Source organism: Bos grunniens, chromosome 1 (genome assembly GCF_055505025.1).
Source record: "Bos grunniens cultivar Pamir isolate PY7600 chromosome 1, Bosgru_T2T1.0, whole genome shotgun sequence".
NCBI classification, from domain to species: domain Eukaryota; kingdom Metazoa; phylum Chordata; class Mammalia; order Artiodactyla; family Bovidae; genus Bos; species Bos grunniens.
The window spans coordinates 74,360,165-74,379,594 of record NC_141165.1 but is presented as its reverse complement, the minus strand read 5'-3'; the positions used below and the strand labels follow the sequence as shown (position 1 = coordinate 74,379,594).

General features: G+C 55.8%; 2 protein-coding genes across 10 annotated transcripts; one reads left to right on the top strand and one right to left on the bottom strand.

The window, feature by feature from the left end:
* The first annotated feature begins 113 nt into the window (after window positions 1–113).
* On the top strand, window positions 114–5,862 carry ALG3 (ALG3 alpha-1,3- mannosyltransferase). Of its 4 annotated transcripts, none has more exons than XM_086396857.1 (9): window positions 114–718; window positions 2,598–2,697; window positions 2,791–2,938; window positions 3,048–3,208; window positions 3,691–3,811; window positions 4,243–4,448; window positions 4,590–4,668; window positions 5,257–5,397; window positions 5,541–5,862. In XM_086396857.1, exons 2-9 carry the CDS (start codon window positions 2,624–2,626, stop codon window positions 5,841–5,843), a joined length of 1,233 nt encoding a protein of 410 aa, XP_086252983.1. In that variant the 5' UTR covers window positions 114–718; window positions 2,598–2,623; the 3' UTR covers window positions 5,844–5,862. The 4 variants fall into 4 exon arrangements, with proteins under 4 accessions (XP_086252983.1, XP_086252966.1, XP_086252973.1 ...); XM_086396840.1 differs by having other exon boundaries at window positions 529–755; XM_086396847.1 differs by having other exon boundaries at window positions 529–755; window positions 4,590–4,667; window positions 5,254–5,397; window positions 5,541–5,789.
* Window positions 5,856–18,560, bottom strand: VWA5B2 (von Willebrand factor A domain containing 5B2). Of its 6 annotated transcripts, none has more exons than XM_086396751.1 (21): window positions 18,364–18,560; window positions 17,683–17,788; window positions 17,310–17,472; window positions 17,054–17,224; window positions 14,918–15,137; window positions 14,580–14,737; window positions 13,919–14,050; window positions 13,565–13,689; window positions 13,024–13,179; window positions 12,489–12,599; window positions 11,966–12,174; window positions 11,767–11,878; window positions 11,129–11,314; window positions 9,865–10,036; window positions 9,462–9,775; window positions 8,839–9,028; window positions 8,380–8,736; window positions 7,275–7,412; window positions 7,096–7,179; window positions 6,778–6,998; window positions 5,856–6,691 (listed from the first exon to the last, which is right to left on the bottom strand). In XM_086396751.1, exons 3-21 carry the CDS (start codon window positions 17,446–17,448, stop codon window positions 6,143–6,145), a joined length of 3,744 nt encoding a protein of 1,247 aa, XP_086252877.1. In that variant the 5' UTR covers window positions 17,449–17,472; window positions 17,683–17,788; window positions 18,364–18,560; the 3' UTR covers window positions 5,856–6,142. The 6 variants fall into 6 exon arrangements, with proteins under 6 accessions (XP_086252877.1, XP_086252866.1, XP_086252850.1 ...); XM_086396740.1 differs by having other exon boundaries at window positions 17,310–17,454; XM_086396724.1 differs by having other exon boundaries at window positions 8,380–9,028.
* Between the last annotated feature and the right edge of the window lie 870 nt (window positions 18,561–19,430).

Below are 19,430 nucleotides of genomic sequence, written 5' to 3'. Positions count from 1 at the left end.
TCTGAGAGTCACACTCATGGTGTCACACATTCCGGGTCGTCACTACCCACCTCATTTCCAGTTTGACAAGCTCTCTCCATTAAGAAGCCTGAATGTTAATAAAAGATTCATTTCTTCCCAGTTTTGAGCACCCGGAGGGCTCTGAGGGGTGGCGGGAGTAGAGCGAACACGGGTCTTGCTCTCCAGGGAAGACGGGCATGAACGCAGATATCAACACGGGCGATGTGTTATGCTGGGCAGGGGAGGTGAGGTGCGGAAGACCATGGCGCGGTCAGAAAGAAACGTAACGTTACTTTTCTGGGCAAACGTTCGATTCACATTAGCGCCTTTGCGCCCAGGGCTAAGTATGTACTGAGGAGTAAGACTATTCCTGCTCGTATGGAGTGTGCACTCCATCAGAGAAGACAGATGTGAAAGCAGGAAATTTTCGAGGCGTAAAAAAGGACTCAGACAACTCTGCGCTCAGTCCATTGGGACACGTGGCGCTGGGAGCGGAACCTAAGTACCAAAGAGTCGGGCTTCCGGGGTAGCGGGCCCACAAGAGCGGCGCACCGGCAAGATGGCGGCAGGCCTGCGGAAACGCGGCCGGGCAGGTCCCGCAACCCGAGCGGCAGGACTGTGCGGGCAGTGGCTGCGGCGCGCCTGGCAAGAGCGGCGCCTACTGCTGCTGGAACCGCGCTACACGCTGCTGGTGGCCGCCTGCCTCTGCCTGGCGGAGGTGGGCATCACCTTCTGGGTCATTCACAGGGTGGCATGTGAGTGCGCCGAGGGGGAGGGGAGGAGGGGGAGGGAGACCGAACCCCCAATCAAAACTGGGACCCACATTCGGAACTCAGACTCCTGATCCACTCAGCCATCAATTGCAGACCAATATCTTTTACCCAAATCCAAAGTCTGCTCCACAGAAAACCAAACTCGATCTTAATCTCCCCCATAAAACCTGGGTCTAAATTAATGGCTGCTGCTGCTTGTCTCCGGAGAAGGCAGTGACACCCCACTCCAGTACTCTTGCTTGGAAAATCCCATGGACGGAGGAGCCTGGTAGGCTGCAGTCCATGAGGTCGCTAAGAGTCGGACACCACTGAGCGACTTCACGTTCACTTTTCAGTATCATGCATTGGAGAAGGAAATGGCAACCCACTCCAGTGCTCTTGCCTGGAGAATCCCAGGGACCGGGGAGCCTGGTGGGAGGCCGTCTATGGGGTCGCACAGAGTCGGACACGACTGAAGCGACTTAGCAGCAGCAGCAGCAACTGCTTGTCTCTATGGCTTTGGACACGTTACATCCCTTGCTGGGTCTCAGTCTCCTCATCTGTTGAATTCTGAGGTCTCGAAGTGTTTTCTCTGTGATAGCATTTTGTTACAGTCAGTTGGGCATTATTGGTCACTCCTTTCCAGGCAGAAAGCACTGGATTTCAAGCTTACTTAGTTCACTACATATTTGCTGAGTGCTTATTATATGGCTAACACCATACTAGGTGCCAAGGGTATAGTGGCGAAAAAGATAGACAGATTTCCTACTTGTGTATGTGGACCTGGACAAAGATAAGTTGACAGAAAATTACATTACATTATATTCATCATAATGGTACTAGACCAAGTTCTATAATGGACAAAGGTGGGCACTTCAGCCAGACCTGAGGAGTCAGAGAAGGCTTCCTAGAGTCCTTTTCCAACAATAAGAGCTAGTTCCTTGAGGAAAGAGAGAAAGGGGTAGGGGGCAGATTATAGTCTAGGAGAGAATCTTGTTCCAAAGAGCTCCCATTGAAAGAAAGTCTACTTCCTTTAAAGAAATGAAATAATTAGAGTTGGAACACAGAAATCAAGTGAGGGTAGTACTAAGAGATGAGATTTCACATCATGAAGGAATCTCTAAGCTGTGTTAAGGAGATAGTATGGTGATTAAGAATTTAGAGCTCAAGAAAAAGAATTTAGAGCTCCATATGTGCCAATCTCAACTCTTCCCTTCCTAGCTTACTGATCTTGAGCTAGTTACTTAACCTTGTTAATTCATAATTTTCTCTTCTAAAAATGGGAATAATAAAAAAACTTGGTCTTTATCTAAGAGCCTTGGGGAATCACTAAAGGGTTTTAAGCAGAGAAATGTGATGTTTCTATTATAGGATGAGCTCTGTGGTTGCAGGGTGGACAATAAAATGTAGTGCAGGGAAAGTGGAAGCTGGGAGCCTAATTAGGGAGCTATTGCACCATTGAGGCTAGAGATTGTTACACCCAAATTGAGCGGAGAAGGATGAGACAGATATTTAGGATGAAGAAGAGGCAGGACTTGGTGACTGAGGGTTGGAAATGAAAGAGAAGTATCAAGGATGTTTCCCAGGTTTGTGACTTGGGCAAGTGAGAGGTTAATGGTGCCATTCATGGAACCCAGGAAGGGGACCACATATGGAGTGGAAAGTTCTGAGTTCCATTACAGACATGTTTGATTTTGAGATACTTGGGTTCATGCAGAGAATAGATCAGTTAGAGAAGGGATTATGATAGAAATCCCAAGAATGAGCTGGAACTCTGTGCTTTGATGGAGTGAGGCAGAGCAATTCTGGACCACAAAGTAACCACACCATCCTGTCCTTTTGCAGATACAGAGATTGACTGGAAAGCCTACATGGCTGAGGTAGAGGGCGTCATCAATGGCACCTATGACTACACTCAACTGCAAGGTGACACTGGACCTCTTGTGTGAGTAGGATCGGAGGTTCAGCGAGGATGGGAGGGGTTGACTGGATGCCAGGCTGAGTAGCTTGACCTGGACTCATGTTCCCTCTCTTCCAGGTACCCCGCTGGCTTCGTGTACATCTTTATGGGGCTTTACTATGCCACTGACCGAGGTGCTGACATCCGCATGGCCCAGCACATCTTTGCTGTGCTCTACCTGGCCACTTTGCTGCTTGTCTTCTTGATTTACCACCAGACCTGCAAGGTGAGTTCTCACCACCAGGAATAGGGGCCCCCAAACTGCGAGGGCTGGGGAGTGGGGACGGTTCAGGGTTGGTACGCTGACCTTGTCCCCCACTGTGCCCACCTCTCAGGTACCTCCCTTCGTCTTTTTCTTCATGTGCTGTGCCTCTTATCGTGTCCACTCCATCTTTGTGCTGCGGCTCTTCAATGATCCAGTGGCCATGGTGCTGCTCTTCCTCAGTGTCAACCTCCTGCTGGCCCAGCGCTGGAGCTGGGGCTGCTGCTGTTTCAGGTCAACACCCCTCCCTTGTGGACCCTTCTTTCATTTTCTGTATTTCCATCATTTTCTCCCCAGTTTTCTGCAGCAGCAGGAGTAAGGGAGTGGCCAGACAGTGTAGGTCAGTTAAGGGCCACACTCGCATCCTGCGAGTCCAGGATGTGTAGAAAGTCTCCATCCCCAGGCGCCTACACACACACCACCCTCTTCCTATCCTGTTTCCTCCAGGCTGCTTATGTGGTTGGAATTGGTCAGTTGCACTTACTAAGTACTCAGTATATTATTTGTGGCTCAGTCTGAGTGTAGGGACAATGATTCAGCTCCCTATCCCAGCCTCCTCCCAGGCTGCCTTAACCCCTCCAGCGGTTCTGAGTATGAATGCTCACCCTCTGCCTGGAGCTTGCTGGCAGGGAACGGGGAGCTGCTGTGGTGATGGTCAGGGGTACATGGCCCTGATGAAGCTGATCTTCACTCTTCCTCCCCACTATCCACTCCAGCCTGGCAGTCTCTGTGAAGATGAGTGTGCTGCTCTTCGCCCCTGGATTACTATTCCTTCTCCTCACAAAATTTGGCCTCCGTGGGGCCCTCCCCAAGTTGGGCATCTGTGCTGTCCTTCAGGTATTCCGTCCCTACCCTGTCCCCTTTCTGATGAAGTGGCGGCCACTCTGTCTGGACTTCTTTCGTTTTTGAGACATCTTCAAAGCCAGGGGACAGTTTTGGAGTTGATTCTGATCTGGACAGCCATCACCTCTAGACTTTGGTTTCTTTAGCTATAAAACAAGGGTGTTGAATTAGATGGTCTCAGAGAACCGTTCTAGCTGTGCACATTTATGACTAGATGAATTTAAATATAAAGCACTGTTATTATGTCCTTCCTTGGCCTTTTTGGCCCAAGATTTTGGTCTGACTGGGTGGGCTGGCTTTCTTGCTATTCCTAGTGGCAATTAGGGAACCTCTGGGATCTATACCCTATCTCCCCTCCCCTCAGTGATTAGCATGAGGCTGAGGCTGAGCCTGGGCAGCTCTGCTGATGTCACACTCATCCTCAGGTGGTGCTAGGGCTGCCCTTCCTGCTGAAGAACCCCGTCGGCTACCTATCCCGCTCCTTTGACCTTGGCCGCCAGTTTCTCTTCCGATGGACAGTGAACTGGCGCTTTCTCCCTGAGGCCCTCTTCCTGCATCGTGCCTTCCACCTGGCACTGTTGACTGCCCACCTCACCGTGCTCTTGCTCTTTGCGCTCTGCAGGTGGCACAGGTGAGAAAGCGGGGCAGTTCCTTGGGCAGACATGGGGGAAAGAGTGAAGGGCCTAGGCCTTAGGGGCTGCTTGGGGACACGTTGAGCTCCGTGTGGCCCACTATGGCGGTTTGATAAGTTGTCTCAATGGTTTCTCCCCAGGACAGGGGAAGGTATCCTGTCGCTGCTGAAGGATCCCTCCAAAAGGAAGGTTCCACCCCAGCCCCTCACACCCAACCATATCCTTTAAGTCATGGGAAGGTAAGTCTTGCCCTCTCCAGGTGCAGACAGGGTCCCGGTCAACTAACCCTGGACAGCTGCTGCTCTGGGAGAGGGAAAGGAGGTTCCAGTAATAGCTACAGGGTCCATTCATAGAACTCCTACTCTGTACCAAACCCTGTGCTGAGCACTGTACGTATTTAAGCGTGTTTTATTCTTAATTCTAAATATCATTGAGTTACCATTATGAGGGAGCACCCTCTGCTTAGCGCTGTCTTAAGAGCTTTACGTATGTTTAAAGCTCACAAGAAACCCTGTTTTATCCTCATTTTACAAATGACAAAATTAGGGCTTTAAAAGGTTAAGTAATTTGCCAAAGTCACACAGCTAGTGAGTCATGATGGCTCCCTAGGCCTTACACCTCTAGATTTTATTGCCTCCACACAGACTGAGGAACAGGTCCAAAGAGGTTCAGAAATTTGCCCAAAAGTATGTATCTAGGAACTACAGAGCCAGGTGCTGTTAGACCCCCCCAAACTTTTGTCCCCCCTGCTTTGAAATCTCCCTACTCCTCTGCTCCTGCCCTTGGCCTTGACCACCGCCTACAGATTGTTTCTACCCTCTTCACCTCCAACTTCATTGGCATCTGCTTCAGCCGCTCCCTTCACTACCAGTTCTACGTTTGGTATTTCCACACACTGCCCTACCTCCTGTGGGCCACGCCTGCCCGCTGGCTCACTCACTTGCTCAGGTACTGGCTGGGACAACCCTGGGGGGAGGACAGGGGTGGGAAGCTCCTCATCCCAAGGCCATGACCGTGGAGGGGTAGTGGGGAGCTGAAGAGCTGCAGGTCTAGAGACAGGATGAGACCCAGAGCTTCTCCCTTCTTTCTAGGTTGCTGGTGCTGGGGCTCATCGAGCTCTCCTGGAACACATACCCATCCACGTCTTGCAGCTCTGCTGCTCTGCATGCATGCCATGCAGTCATCCTGCTGCAGCTCTGGCTGGGCCCCCAGCCCTTCCCCAAGACCATCCCGCACAGCAAGAAAGCCCACTGAGACCCAGCTGTTCTCTTCCAGTCCATTCTCGGGACCCCAGATGGGGATGGACTCTGCCCTTCCCAATAAACCAAGTCTCCTCTGCAGCCTCCGTGGAGGTGCCTGGACTAAGCTGTCAGGGACAGGCACGTGGCAGATAAAGAACTCATTAAGACAGTCCCAAGAGGCACTTTATTGCATAGGATCTGGGGGCTGTGGCTCTCTCCCCTTCTGCTGCAACTGCACAGAGCTCAGAGGGGAAGGGGTAGAGGGTGGGAGGGGCGAGAGAGAGCACAGGCAGGCACTTTTTGTGGGGGCAGGAGAATTCTGTGGAGGGAATGAGAAGCAGTGGGGACAGGCTGTCGCCAGCCCACCCCTTCCCAGCACCGAGAGGCCGGCTCTGGGTGGCAGTGACTTTGAGTTGGTTGGGGGGGATGCCAGCCGGAGCAGTGGGTGACCTTCACATGTTTGCGGGGCTGTAGCACAGCAGGTGGAGCTGCAGGTTCTGGTCCCAGTGACGCAGCAGCAGGAAGAGACCGCGGGCTGCAGCCTTGAGGTTGGCCAGGTCCAGGCCATCGGGCAGGTGCTGCGCCCGCAGCCAACAGTCAGCCTTCGCAGCTGCCAGTTCCCACTCGCCAAAGGCCCCCGCACAGCGGTGCTCCAGCCACGCAAGCGCCACAGCCGTGGCCCAAGTCCGGCCCCGCAGGTCAGCGCCACCAGGCCCTTCCAACCCCTCTGAGGCCTCAGTGTCTGATCCCCGCCCACTGTCCACCTGGCCCGGACCCTCGGAACCCGAGCTGGGGGACGGGCTGCAAGAGGCTGTGGCGCTGCCACCCTGGCCAACACTGGGGGCTAGAAGTGCCCAGGGAGAGGAGGCCGAAGTGGGGCTGAGGCTGGCCCGGTGTGCAGCAAAGGGCGAGGCGCGGCACAGGCGCTCCTGCGAGATGCGCACCGCTGCACAGAACAGAGCGTCCAGGCGGAAAGAGCCAGGCGCCTCCTGCAAGCGCACCTGAGGAGAGAGGAGGTGGGGGGAGAAGCGAGCTGAGACAGTGCCCTGGCCCTGGCAGCGCCACCCTCCACCTCCCGAGTCCTCACCAAGGGCAGGTAGTCGTGGCCACTGCCTTCACTGTTGCTGTCATTGACTTGGCCTGTGTTGGGGCTGCAGGGTCTGTGGCTTTCTGGGCCTCTGGACTTCCAACGGCCCAGGCTGATCCGGGAGGGAGGCCGGGGAAGCGGGCGGTGAGACCCTCCTATGGGGGCTGCATGGTCCCCCAAAGCAGAACTGGAGTTGCCAGTTTGGTCTGGGTCCCAGCCACCTGCCAAAGAGTCTTCCTTCAGTCCTGACTGGAGCCATTAGGTGGTGGTCCCTAAGCCTGCTGCTCCCTACTCCGTTTCCTCAAATGTGAGTGTTACCTTTAGAGTGGACAACTGTGGGGAAAGGAGCTGCATCTACATGGCTTTGAGAGATAGGAGGAGTACCTGCAGGTTCAGCTGGCTCTGTATGGGCACAGAAGATAGGGAGAAGTTTGGGAGGGTGGCCAGTGAGGTGAGAACTGGCTCCTGGGAGGTCCCCTGGGAGACCCTTTGCTTACCTGAGCTCTGCACCTGCAGGGCTGAGGGTAGGACCTCCCTGGTGGTAGCGTCCACAGCTACAGGACAGGTGAAGCAAGAAGGGGCAGAGCTGACCTTACTTGTCTGAAGGGCTCGGAGCCAGGACCTCCGGGCGTGACCTACGAAACCAAGCAGCAGCTTGTGGGCTGGGAGGGGGTGCACGCCTACCACCCACTCTCTATAAAGAGGCTCACAGAAAAAAAACCTCTACTCCCATATTGCCATGGTTTCTTCCTCTGTCCTTTTTTTTTTTTCTTTTTTTAGCAGCACCTTCAGGCTTGTGGAATCTTACTTCCCTAACCAGAGATCAAACCTTACCCTGGCAGTGAAAGCGTGGAGTCCTAACCACTGGTCCGCCAGGGAATTCCCAGCCCTCTGTCCACTTTTGAACAGAACGGAGTTCCTTCTTGGGGCCAGCTCAGACTCCTCAACTTTGACAAGAAGCGGTTAGGCTAAATGCTCAACCACCTTCTATTAGCAAGGCTAGGCTCCTTGGCTACCCACAAATGCAACATTCTGGACACAACCCCGAGGAAGCATTGAGTGGTGCCTTTTCCATCCCCTCATTTCAGCACTGCCCTGTAGAATTTTCTGTAATGATGGAAATATTCTGCATCTGCATGATCCGGTGTGGTAGCCACAGGATTCAGTATGTATTATTCCTTAGAGTCTCCACTAAGCATGTGAAGCGTGGCTAGTGCAGCTGAAGAACTGACATTTTAACTTTAATAATCTTCCTAAATGACAGATTTGTTTTTACATTATGGGCACTGTGAATCATTACAAGATGAAATTCCCTTTCTGTTGGCTGCTAGGAAACTTGGCCAGTTTTGGGTCCCCTGCTTGCAAGGGTACATAACCTCATAGTGTATATCTTTAATATAACCTAATTTTCTGTTCCTTTTATTATCCCTTCCCCCGACATTACCCTGCTTAATTTTTTTTTTCTTGATAATGTGGGTGAGCTGCCTCAAATCATTTGTGAGCAAGGTGAGGTACAGTGAGTGATCACACAGACCTATGCCTCTGCCACTCTCTGCCCCGAACAGTTTCCTTGAGCCCTGATTGCGCCCACCAGGAACTCACCCCGGTCAGCCCTGGTCTCACCCCCTCTTCGAAGAGCCAGCTGCTCATTGTCCCGAACCACAGAAGCTGCTGTCAGTCGATGGAGTGCTTGGTCCCAAGCATTATCTCTTTCAGGGGGTGACGGAGGCAGGGAGCCATCATCCTGAGGCCCCCACAGCGTCTCCAACCCAACACCCACCTCCCAGCACATGGGCTGCTCCCCACACAAGGCCCGGATCACCACATGGCAGCGTGGAGCTTGGGGAGGCTGTGCTACTGCTGGAGGGGCCAACTCCCCATTGAGGGGAACAGCAGTGAACAAGAAGGGTGGTTCCATCAACATGTCCCAGTCCATGGGGGCTGGGGAGAGCAGGTTTCCTGGGGAGAAACAATGGTAGGAGCAGGGGCCACGTGGTGCCCTGGGCTCCACCTCCCTACAGCCTCCTGGGTGACAAAACCCAGCTCCCCTGTAACCCTTACCTGAGTCATCCAAGCCCTGTCCCAGCTGCTGCCCTGGCTCAGGGCCTGGCCCATCGGGTGCTACACCTAGAGAGGGGTGCCGGGGGCACCCTGGGACTGGGTTCACCCGGCCTTGGGGGGATGAGAGGCTTCGGCCAGCCAGAGCCACTCTGCGTCGACGGCCCAGCACCTCAGCACTCAAAGCCCCAGTCTGCACATGAGAAGTGGAGTCCACTGGTCAAGGAGTGCAGAGCTCCTGGCCTGATCAGACATACATACATGAGTAGCCACATGCCCTTTTGTCTGAAGCCCTAGATGGCTGCTCACCACCCTTAGGGGTGAGGCCAGGCTCCTTCTGGCCCCTGGCCCCCTTCCCTGTGTCATCTCACTCTATGCCCCATTCTTCCAGAGGAGGCTCTTGCTTTCCTGACTCCCTCAGACAGGGTTAGTCACCTTGACTCTGAACCCCCATAATGTCACGCTTCTGTGCTTGTCAACATGTGTCACATGGTATCATCATTATATATCATCATTACCTGTTTTTTCAAGTAGACTTAATAGTAACCACTGCACAATCTATGGCATACAGCCAATGGTCAATAAACGTTTGCTGGATACATGGTGGGATGTGGGTTGAATCTCACCTTGACTGGAGCCAGTGGAGATGGAGGCAGGGGACAGGAACGGGAGCTGGCAGATTCTCCCCAGGCTAGGCTTCGGCAGCCCTGCTGAGAAGGGGGATCCAGGGGAGTGTTGCCCTCAGGGGAGCCCGGGCCCTGGGAGACAGGGGATGCGCTGCTGCCTGTGGAGCCTGGGCCTGGCTCTGGGCTGGCAGAGCAGTGGGTGAGCACATACTGCTCCCGGATGTACGAGGACTGGAAGATGCGGTGCCATATGGCTGTGTCAGAAGAGGGATTAGGTCCGGGGTCCGTGACCGGGTCTGTCAGAGCATCAGTACCTATGGGGAGGCAGTAGAGCAGATCCCAGCCCTGGGCTCTCCACCACCCACTTCCCCTCTAACACACACACACACCCCCAGGCACTCACTCCGCTCTGAGTCCCCAGCAACCCACGGGCTGGACAGCTCTGCTGACACAGTGCCTGTTCCCAGTGGCTCTGAGGTGCCAGTGGGCTCAGTGCCAGGGCTGGTGGCAGATGGTGCTTCCTCTGGGGATGGGAACACCGAGCCGCCCAAGCTCTGCCAGCCAGGCTCTTGGCCCTGGAGAGGGATAGACATTGAGAGGGGAAAAGAAGCTGATTATAGTTATACACTCTATCTTTTTCCAAACAGGATTTAAGATGGCTCACTGCAAGAGGCAATAAAGATTATAAAGCAGAAATTAAAACCCAGTACTAAGAAAGGAAACATACATGCTGACCAGAGCGTTACTAGAGCTGCTATGACTGGGCTTCAGGTTTGGCCCTGAGCTTCCTGGCAGCCAGGAAAGAAAGGCAAACAGTCCATTTTATGGCTCTCCCAGTCAAAAAAGAGCTAGTATGATTGGTTCTTCTAGAAAGATAAAGCTTTTCCTAATAAAAATAACTCATTTATCCAACTCCACCTCTGCGTCAAGTATCCTACCAACAGCGTGCAAGTCATGAATTTCTAGTTAAACACCCCTATGAAAAAAGTCAGTGTAAGGGGCTCAGAGAGGTTGACTGACTTGCCCCAAATCAAATGGTCAGTACACAGAAGAATTGGGATCTGAGATTTCATCAAGACGATGCTCTGTGTGGCCCTGAGTGTTACAGGAAATAATCTGCTGCTGCTGCTAAGTCACTTCAGTCGTGTCCGACTCTGTGACCCCATGGACGGCAGCCCACCAGCCTCCCCCGTCCCTGGGATTCTCCAGGCAAGAAAAGTGAAAGTGAAGTCGCTCAGTCATGTCTGACTCTCAGCGACCCCATGCACTGCAGCCTACCAGGCTCCTCTGTCCATGGGATTCTCCAGGTAAGAGTACTGGAGTGGGGTGCCATTGCCTTCTCCTAGATGTTGCTTTTTGTAGGGCACCGTGTGAAACAATGATCAGATTTCAAAAAAAACCTCAAAGCTAATGCTGGTGCTGCTCTCTGTGTGCTTCAGTGACTACAGGCATCACTCTGTAGGACAGCTCAGTGGGAGATCTTATGAGGGGGGCAGGCTGCAGTCACCTTGAGGGACCCAGTTTGGTCCCTCCTGGGGAAGTCTAGGGGGTAGCGGTAGATGAGTTTGGCAGAGAGAGGCACTGGGAAGAGGAAATGGGTTTTGAGGAGACACAGGGGCTTCAGCCATCCCAGGCCCACCTCCCACCGCCCCCCAACCCAGGCCTACCCCCGGGGGTTGGGACCGGAAGCTGTCCACCCTGAAGAGTGAGCAGTAACCAAGAAGCTGGTCCCCAGGATAGAGCGCAGGGATCTCCCGGGGTGTCAGCAGGGCCTCCACTGCATCCGGAACAAACCAGTCCACAGAGATGTCACTCAGCGCGGGCTCCAGTGCTTTCCTCAGGGCCTGCACCAGCTGTGAGGAATGACCAGAGGGAACCCGTGAGAGAGAAGGAGGTGCCACACAGCCGGTGGAGTGGGGAGGCCACCCTTCTGGTGCCGCTATCCACCCAGTGCCTTGCTGAGGCAAGCAGGGCAGGGTCAGGCTGGGTCAAGGGGAGGAACGGGGATAGGAACAAGCAAGGAGACGGAGTGTTCAGTCCTCAAGGCTTGGTGTGAACTGTCCTCCTGGCCTGTGCCATGTGGATGGGGCAAGGCTTTTCAAAGATATGGCTCAGTACCAGGACAAAACTTAGGACAAGATTGGGGGAGTAGTCAGAGGCCATGTCCCCCGCACCTTTGGCCTCCTGCAGCACCCCACAGCAGGGTGCCTGGAGACCTCACAACCCGACCAGGATGTTTCAGACTCAGTGCCACTTGGGAGAAGGACCCTGAGGAGAAGGGAGCAGGGCCCAGGCTCAAGCTCACCATGGGCTGCAGCCTCTCCCCAGGTCTCAGGAAGTAGGCCTGGCCCCGGCTGAGAGCAGACAGACCCTGAAGCAGCTGGCGGCAGGCGCGCCCCAAGCCAAAGGAGAAGCACCTGACAACAGAAGGGGAGCAGCTGCGGCCTCAGTAGCCCTCTCTGGGGGCCAATCTCAGGAGGCTGGCTCTGCCCACTCCATCCTACCTGGCTGCCCCTCTATGCCACCTCATGAGCTCCAGGGTCTGGTGGGTCACAGCGGCCATGGGGGAGGCAGCAGTGACCAGGAAAAGCTGCCTAGGGTGGGCCCTTTGCTGGGGCTGCCCCAGGGCCCAGTCCAGAGCAGCCCACACGTCCGGGGTGCCGTCCACAGCCTGTAGCGTCTCAACGCTCTCACAGATCAGCTGCACAGCTTCCTGGGGGAAGAAGGCTTGGGCTGGGCACAGCGGGCTGGGAGGACTCTGTGTGTGCACACCCAGTTACTCAGGTGTTTCTGACTCTTTGCGAACCCTGTGGACTGTAGCCCACCAGGCTCCTCTGTCCATGAGATTTCCCAGGCAAGAATATTAGAGTGGGTTGCCATTTCCTCCTCCAGGGTACTTTTCAACCCAGAGATCCAACTTGCGTCCCTTGCATCTCTTGCATTCGCAGGTGGATTCTTGACCACTGTGCCACCTGGGAAGCCCCTGAGATGTCTCCACTGACCCCCAAATCCCTAGGTCACACTCACATCACTGCAAGGCCGGCTCTCTGGGAAGAGGGGCTGCACCGAGATGCCAAACATGGCAAGGTTGATGAGCGTCTGGGGCGGGAGTGACTTCACAGCCAAAACGATGGCATCCTGGGGAGGGCCAGGGAGGGCAAGGTGAGGCAGGCCCCACTGGCATCAAGATCAACAAGGGATGAGGGGCCAGATGAGAGAATCTGGGCAAGGACCTGTGTGTGACTGTGAGAGAGACCCCAGTGTGCAAGGGAAACTCTGAGTTCCTGTGAGAGACATTTGGGCACGTGGCCACAGAGGTGCATGTGAACCCTGGGGTTTGGGATTGGGTGTGACCTAGTGAAACTTTATGTATGAGAGGTGGGTCTTGTAATCTGGGAGAAACACATGTGTGTGAGTATGAGAAGGAGAGAGGTAGGTGTGTGTGTATGTGTGTGTGTGTGTGTGTGTGTGTGTGTGTTGTGTCTTTGAGAGGCAGCCCCCAGCCCACCTAGACCCACTGCCTCACCCAACCCCCAGCCCACCCACACCCTGCCCCACAGGCCTTGTGTGCCACACTACTGCCATCCAGCAGGAAGAGGAGCTCCCGTGTAGCTGTGCCCAGGTGTCCGGGCTTGGAGCTCAGGTCCGGGCAGAAGCTCAGCACCAGCACGGGGTTCAGCAGGATATCCTTGTGGAAGCGTCGCTGCAGGAAGCACACCTGAGCATGGGAGCCCTGAGTCATCCTGGGCCAGGCTTCCTGAAATTCCCACCTGGGCTGGCAGCAGGACCTAGCCCTGGGACCTTTGTCCATGCAATCCACCCAGATGGGGCACCCTTTTGCGTCATCTGAATAAAGGCAACGGCAGAAGCAGGTGGCTGTCCTCTGCCTGTGTCAGTCCTATGCCCCATCCTCTGAGACACGTTCCAGGGAGACTTGCGTGGGCCTCCTGTGATAATACTCATCAGCCTGTCTCAGTGGTAGCAGCTACTGAGAGCTCCCACTGAGAGTAGAGGCCTCCTGCCCATCCCAACCTAAGCCTGCTCCCCTGCTCCTCCTGCATTAATGCAGCCAGAGGTGAGGCCAGGACCCCAGGTCATTATACCTGCCGGTCCCCATCACTGTCCCTTCGCAGCAGCCTCTGGAAATCCCGGCGGGCTCTCACCCGGGCCTCGTACTCTGCTGAGCTCAGACTGCCGGCCTCCAGCATCAGGTGGGGCTGGTGCGGCTCTGGGGAGGAGGGGACACAGCTCTGTCAGAGAAGCTCCCATCTTTAGACCCCAAGCACTCAGCCCCACTATCCTGGGAACACTTTGCAGGCTCAGCCTCCCTGCACTGCCGGGCCCACCCTCACCAGTGACTCAATTGTTTGGCTTTGGGCCCAGAAATCATTGAAAAATGCTCCCCAGGTGGTCCTGAAGCAGGCAGCACTAGCCCACCGTGTGCCCCAGTCTCTCACCACTGGGGTGCAGCAGGATCTCCAAGGCCCGGTCACAGCGGTGGCCCTCTGCCAGTGTGACACAGATGGTGGCTGCAGAGCTGGCATGAGGTGGGGCATCAGCCCGAAGAGCATGAGAGGGGCTCTCCAGTCCTGAGGGAGGTAGAGGCAGGAAGAGGTGATGACCACGCCATCCTAAGCCAGTCCCAAAAGCACTAATATCACCTTCCCAGACAATAATGGGGGCCCGGGGGCAGGATCATGACTGATTCAGCTCAGCTCTCAGAGTCCAATCTATAGGGTAGACAAGGTGGGGTCTGCCTGCTTTCACGGACTGGGAGGGGAAATCCCAGGTGTGTTCCTGGCTGGTCAACTAGTTCTGTATCAACCAACTGCTGATTTAACATCCTCCTCTACCTTTTGCACAAGGAAACTCAACTTCATCACTTGGACTGGTCTCATTGTAAGCATCGCTCTTCTCACTGGTGAGTGGAGTGGAATGTAAAGAAATGACATCTTTAAACCTACAGGTGTGAGTGTTGTGTGGAAGTAGCCAGCGGATGATCCCAATGGGAGACTAGAGGTTCCTAGGTCTTAGGTCCCCATCTTTTTTGTACTGCGTTCCTCCCATCCCTGAGCCTTGAGTTGTTTCCCAGTCGGCTACACTGGGAGGGATACCCACCTGCCAGCAGGCACGGCCCAGTCACCAGCATCTCAAAAGAGAAGGTGTATGGGGCAGGGCAACGGGCAGGGCCCAAGAACACATCCCGAGGAGCAGCTGACTCCTCCCAGGCTGGCCCTTCACCCTGAGGGCTGCTCACTCCGAAGCAGCTGGTGGGGCTGGAAAGGAACATGAGGAGGGTCACTCGGCCACTACCAGGGTCCCTAGCCCCTCTGGCTGACTGGCTTCAGCCCTTCCCCACCCTGCCAATCCCCCAGGACACCCTGCCAAGGCCCCCTCACCCGCACTAGACCCAGAGAAGCCGAGGGAGGGACGAAGAGAATCACCATAGGCCCAACCTGTCGTCACAGAGCCCCGGAGGCCTGGGGGGCCCCGGTGGGCCTGGCGGGGCCAGAGGGGTGAGCACAGAGGGCAGAGCCACGTGCAGCACCCCGTCAGGCCTGGAGGGCAGCTCCCGGCTGCTCCGCAGGGTCACTGTCATGGTGCCGGCCGCGGCGATGAGGCCTGTGGGCAGCACCAGCGTGGACCGGGCCTGGGCCAGATCCAAGACAAGATGACCTATGAGTGAGGAAAGGGATCAGACGGGGCTGGAAGCAGAGGAGATGGGGGAATACAGGGTGGGAGCAGGCACAGAGTCAGGGAGCTTGGGCAAGGAGAACTTTGTGAGGTTGGAAGGATGCTGGGCATTGGTGATGTAAGATGGAGGCGTGAGATGAATGGCAGTAGAAGGAGAGGCAAGTTGATGGCAGAGGATCTGGCTGTCATCAGGAAAGGCAGAAGTGACATCACTGCTGATGGAGAGCTGAGGAGGAGAAGGGGGATGTCCACACCACCTCCAAGGTCCTGTGGGACCCATACCCTCTGCCTCTCTTTCTTTACCTGCTCCAGCCTGTTCAACCCGTAGGCCTCATTTCCCTAAAAAATGCTTACTGACATCTCCCATTGCCTGGCACCCTCCCTGCTCACAAATACCCTGCTCATGAATGGTTGAGGGTTGAGGACTCCCCACTGCCCACTAGCTGTGGCTCCAGAATTTTATTTATTTATTTATTTTTTGTAGCTCCAGAATTTTCTGCCCAAGAGGAATTCAGGAACAGTAATCTATTTGGAAGCTGGCTAGAGGACATTTGCATACCAAGTATTCCATTTTACTTAGACCAAGGGGTTTGTTTGGGGACTGGTGACATCATGGGCAGCATCGATGCTGCTAAAGGGAAGATGGCCAGGTGTCTAAGGTGGAAGTCAAGACCCTATGTGGTCAGGCCCCAGCCTACCTTTACAGCCCTCCTGGGCCTCATTTCCCCAGGATGATCATTTACCCGTTCTTCTGAAAAATACTTGCTGAATGAATGAAGGGGAGGAAAAAATGAAAGGAAAAAATGGAGGTAAGAAGGAAGAAAGGGGCTTCTGTCTCCAGCATCTGAGGCTTGGGACAGCCTGATACAGTGAAGAGAACACAGTGTCAGGTTTTGAGTCTCTGCTCTGTGACTTCTGTCTTTTGTTTAGCAACTGTCTTGTTTAGAGGAGCCTTGGTTTCCTCATTTATAAAATGGGGGTCATAATTATATGACTGTGGTGAGGAATGAATGAGACAATATACGGGAAGCACCCAATATGTAAAAGGCTATTGCTGTTTCTCTTGTCATCTGTTAGAGGGGGAAGGAGAACAACACTTGCATTACATACCTCTCTGGATTCAAAGGAGGTGACATCAGTGACTGAAACCGGGAGTCACTATGAATATGAGGCATTTTATCACCATTACCCAGTATAACTTACTTCTGAACCTTTGCTTACACCGTTGCCCCTGAGTAGAGTGCCTTTTCTCTCCTCTCAACCTTCCTAATACATCCCACCCTTCCTTTCAGTCAAATGCTGGCTTCACCTCCTCTGAAATATTCCTGAGGCCTCAGCCCAGAGCTCCCTTTATCCTCCAACTACCTGCTGGGCTTGTGCCAACTCTCAGCACCACTGCATTCTGTCCCTCTTCTTACCCAGATGGTAAACCCCATGTGCAGGAATCAAGTGAATGCACAAATAAATAAAAGAATGAAGTGTGAGCCAGGAATCCTAGGGGAGGGCTTCTGTCTCCTCCCCCAGCACTCTCTGAGCCCCTCTGTGTCACTTTTTTTGAGAGATGTTGGGACTCAGAGATGACCAAAACCCCCGTCCCAGGCCCCGGAGCTAAAGCTCCAGAGGGGAGGGAGAGCCTTGTGGACTGCCTGCTGTGTCTGTCCACCTGGCTGCAAGCCTCGGATCAGGCCTGGTTCACATCCCACCAGCACCTGGTCAGCGTCAGGGGCCCAGTCCTCTATGGTCGAATGAAAGGGTGAATCAATGAAAAAACAGTGACAGGGAGGGGGGCGGGCGGATGGGACAGGGAGGCGTGGGATGCAGAACGGGTGCTTGCAGAGGGGTGGGATGCACAGTGCGTCTGCTTTCAGGAGATGGGGCGGGGAGCGCCCCGGACTCACCCTGCGCGCAGCGGCGGGGCGTTGAGGCCCCCAGCGCGGGGCCCAGAGCGCTGCAGCAGGCGGCCTGCGAGCGGCGCCGACTCTGCAGCTGGAAGGAGACGCGCCGTCCCGCGGCCTCCGCCTCGAAGCCCGAAACCACTTCAGCCTCGGCCAGAGGATACACGAACACGCCTGGGGCGGGATGAGGGCACAGGCGATGTCGGACCTTGCCAGGCCGGCGCTGTCCACCACCCCACGCCCTCCGCCCGGGCCTCACCGTCCACCGGCTGCGGCTGCGGGTTGTGGTAGGTGAGCCGGGCCCGCAGGCTGAGGCAGGGTCCGTTGGCGCAGGCCCGGACCCAGGAGTCCGTGAGGGGCAGCGGCGTCCAGCTGGAGGGGCAGTACAGGCCGGGCATGGTGGCCTTGGAGGAGGAAGCGCTCTATGAAGGGTGCACAGGGTGAGTTTGGGGCGCCCGGCCCCACCCTCCTGAAAACCGGCGGGGAGATTTTTAACTCCGGCACGGGGACAAGGACCTGCACGGGGCGAGAGGCTGAGCCCTGGGGCTCGACCTGGCGGACAGGTGTCGAAGGGAGGGAGACTGGGGATGGAGGGTGGGGGTGGTGGCGAGATGGGCATCGTCGCCGGTTACCTGGGAAGCCTGGGAGGAGCGCAGCTGCAGGCAGCACGGAGACCGGGGAGCGGAGGGTTAATGTTTAACTGGAGCTCCGGGCGCGCAGCAGTCCCTTCACCGGCTCCTGGAGGGGCGGCGGGGGTGGGGGGAGTGGGGTGTCACAGTTGTTCCATTACCCCCCTCCCGGGCCTCACCGCCACCCCAGTACCTGCCGGCCCCCCGGGGCTCCCCGCGGCTGCCAGCTGTTGGAAGTGGCGCGGGTGGAGATAACGGAAGATGCTCTGGGTGGGGAGCAAGGGTTTAAAGGGCCAGCATCCTTCTGGATGCACCTAGTCCAGCAAAGGTTAGTAGGGGCGGAATGGGATGGAGAGCCAAAGGGCTGCAGTCTTTCTCTGGCTCCTCAACTGAGAGGGGCGCTGAGACGGGCTGCAGGCCGGAGTGGAGGGGGTTCAGTTGGGAAGAACAAAGTGGGAAGGGAAAGGAAGGGGTCTTACGAAAGCAAGAGCGGGAGAGGTGATCGGGGGATTCCATAGGATCTGTCCAGGGCACCTCTCCCCATCCTGGTAGAACTGATCTGGGATGGGGGTTGGGGGTGGGTGTGCGCTGCAGTCGCCGCTGCCCCCACAGCCGAACTGTCAGGGGGTGCTGCGGGCTGGGTTTAGGGATCGTCCCCCTCCCCGCGGGCAGCCTTAGCCTCACCGTCGCGTCATCTGCGGAGTTCTGGGCCGCACGACAGGACTGGGGTGGGTGGTGCTGCTTCTGCGCCCAGGGCTTCCTTCAGTCTGGACACCTGCGAGGCGCCCGCTCTGGACTCCCGCTGCGACCGCTCTGGGTCCGCACAGGGGCGTCGGCCCTAAGGGTGCAGGTCCCGCCCCCGCTCGGAAGGCCGCCCCTCCAGCCGGTCTCGGCCCCGCCCGCCGCTGCGGCTGGGCTGCTGCTCCCCGCCCCATTCGCGCGCGGTACCGCCTCCGCGCCAGCCCCGGCCGCTCCAGCCCCTGCAGCTCCAGCCAGACCCGGCACCGCAGTGCAGGAGCCGCATCCCCGCCGCCGCACAGCCCAGCATCAGTGAGAGACCCGGGCCTTTGAGGCCCCTCCCTTTCTATCCTTCAGGAAATGAGGCGTTCTGCAGGTGCAGCAGAAGGGCTGCAGGCTCCCCCAAACCAGCACTGCAGCAACTCCAGCTACCCCGATTATCCCACCTCTACCCTCTTCACCCCTCACCCCCACAATGGCTCAACTTTTCATCACTGCAGAGACCCTAATCACTGCAGCGAACCCCAGGGCCGCATCACCATAGGACCCCCGTCCCAAAAGCTTGATCCTTTCCTTTGCACAGTGCTCCTCCATCACTGCACAAACCTTCTCCATCCTGCAGGTGTCTTCAGCTAGTGTGACCACTTCAGTCCACTCCATGCAGTGATTCCCATCACTGCAGCGATTCTTCCCCCTCCAGCTGCCAACCTTCCCACCACTGCAGTGCCATCTCCTCACTTTTTTCTGGGGATGGGGAGGGTTGGCGGATTGCCCTCTCAGGCTATAACTTCCAGGAAACTTCAGTTGTCCACCACCTTGGAAGTGAAGCCTTTCAACCTGCAGAGCCTTCTGGTGGCTGTAGACTGCCCCCATCATAGAAATGACCTCCACCCCAAACATCCCCTTAAACATCCCGAGAAAACATCCCGGCAGCCTGTAATCAGGTTCCTTTGTTATTGGCTGGACTGACAGTGTTATGCTGCAAAAGATTAGGAAAGTCCATAAAATCTTCC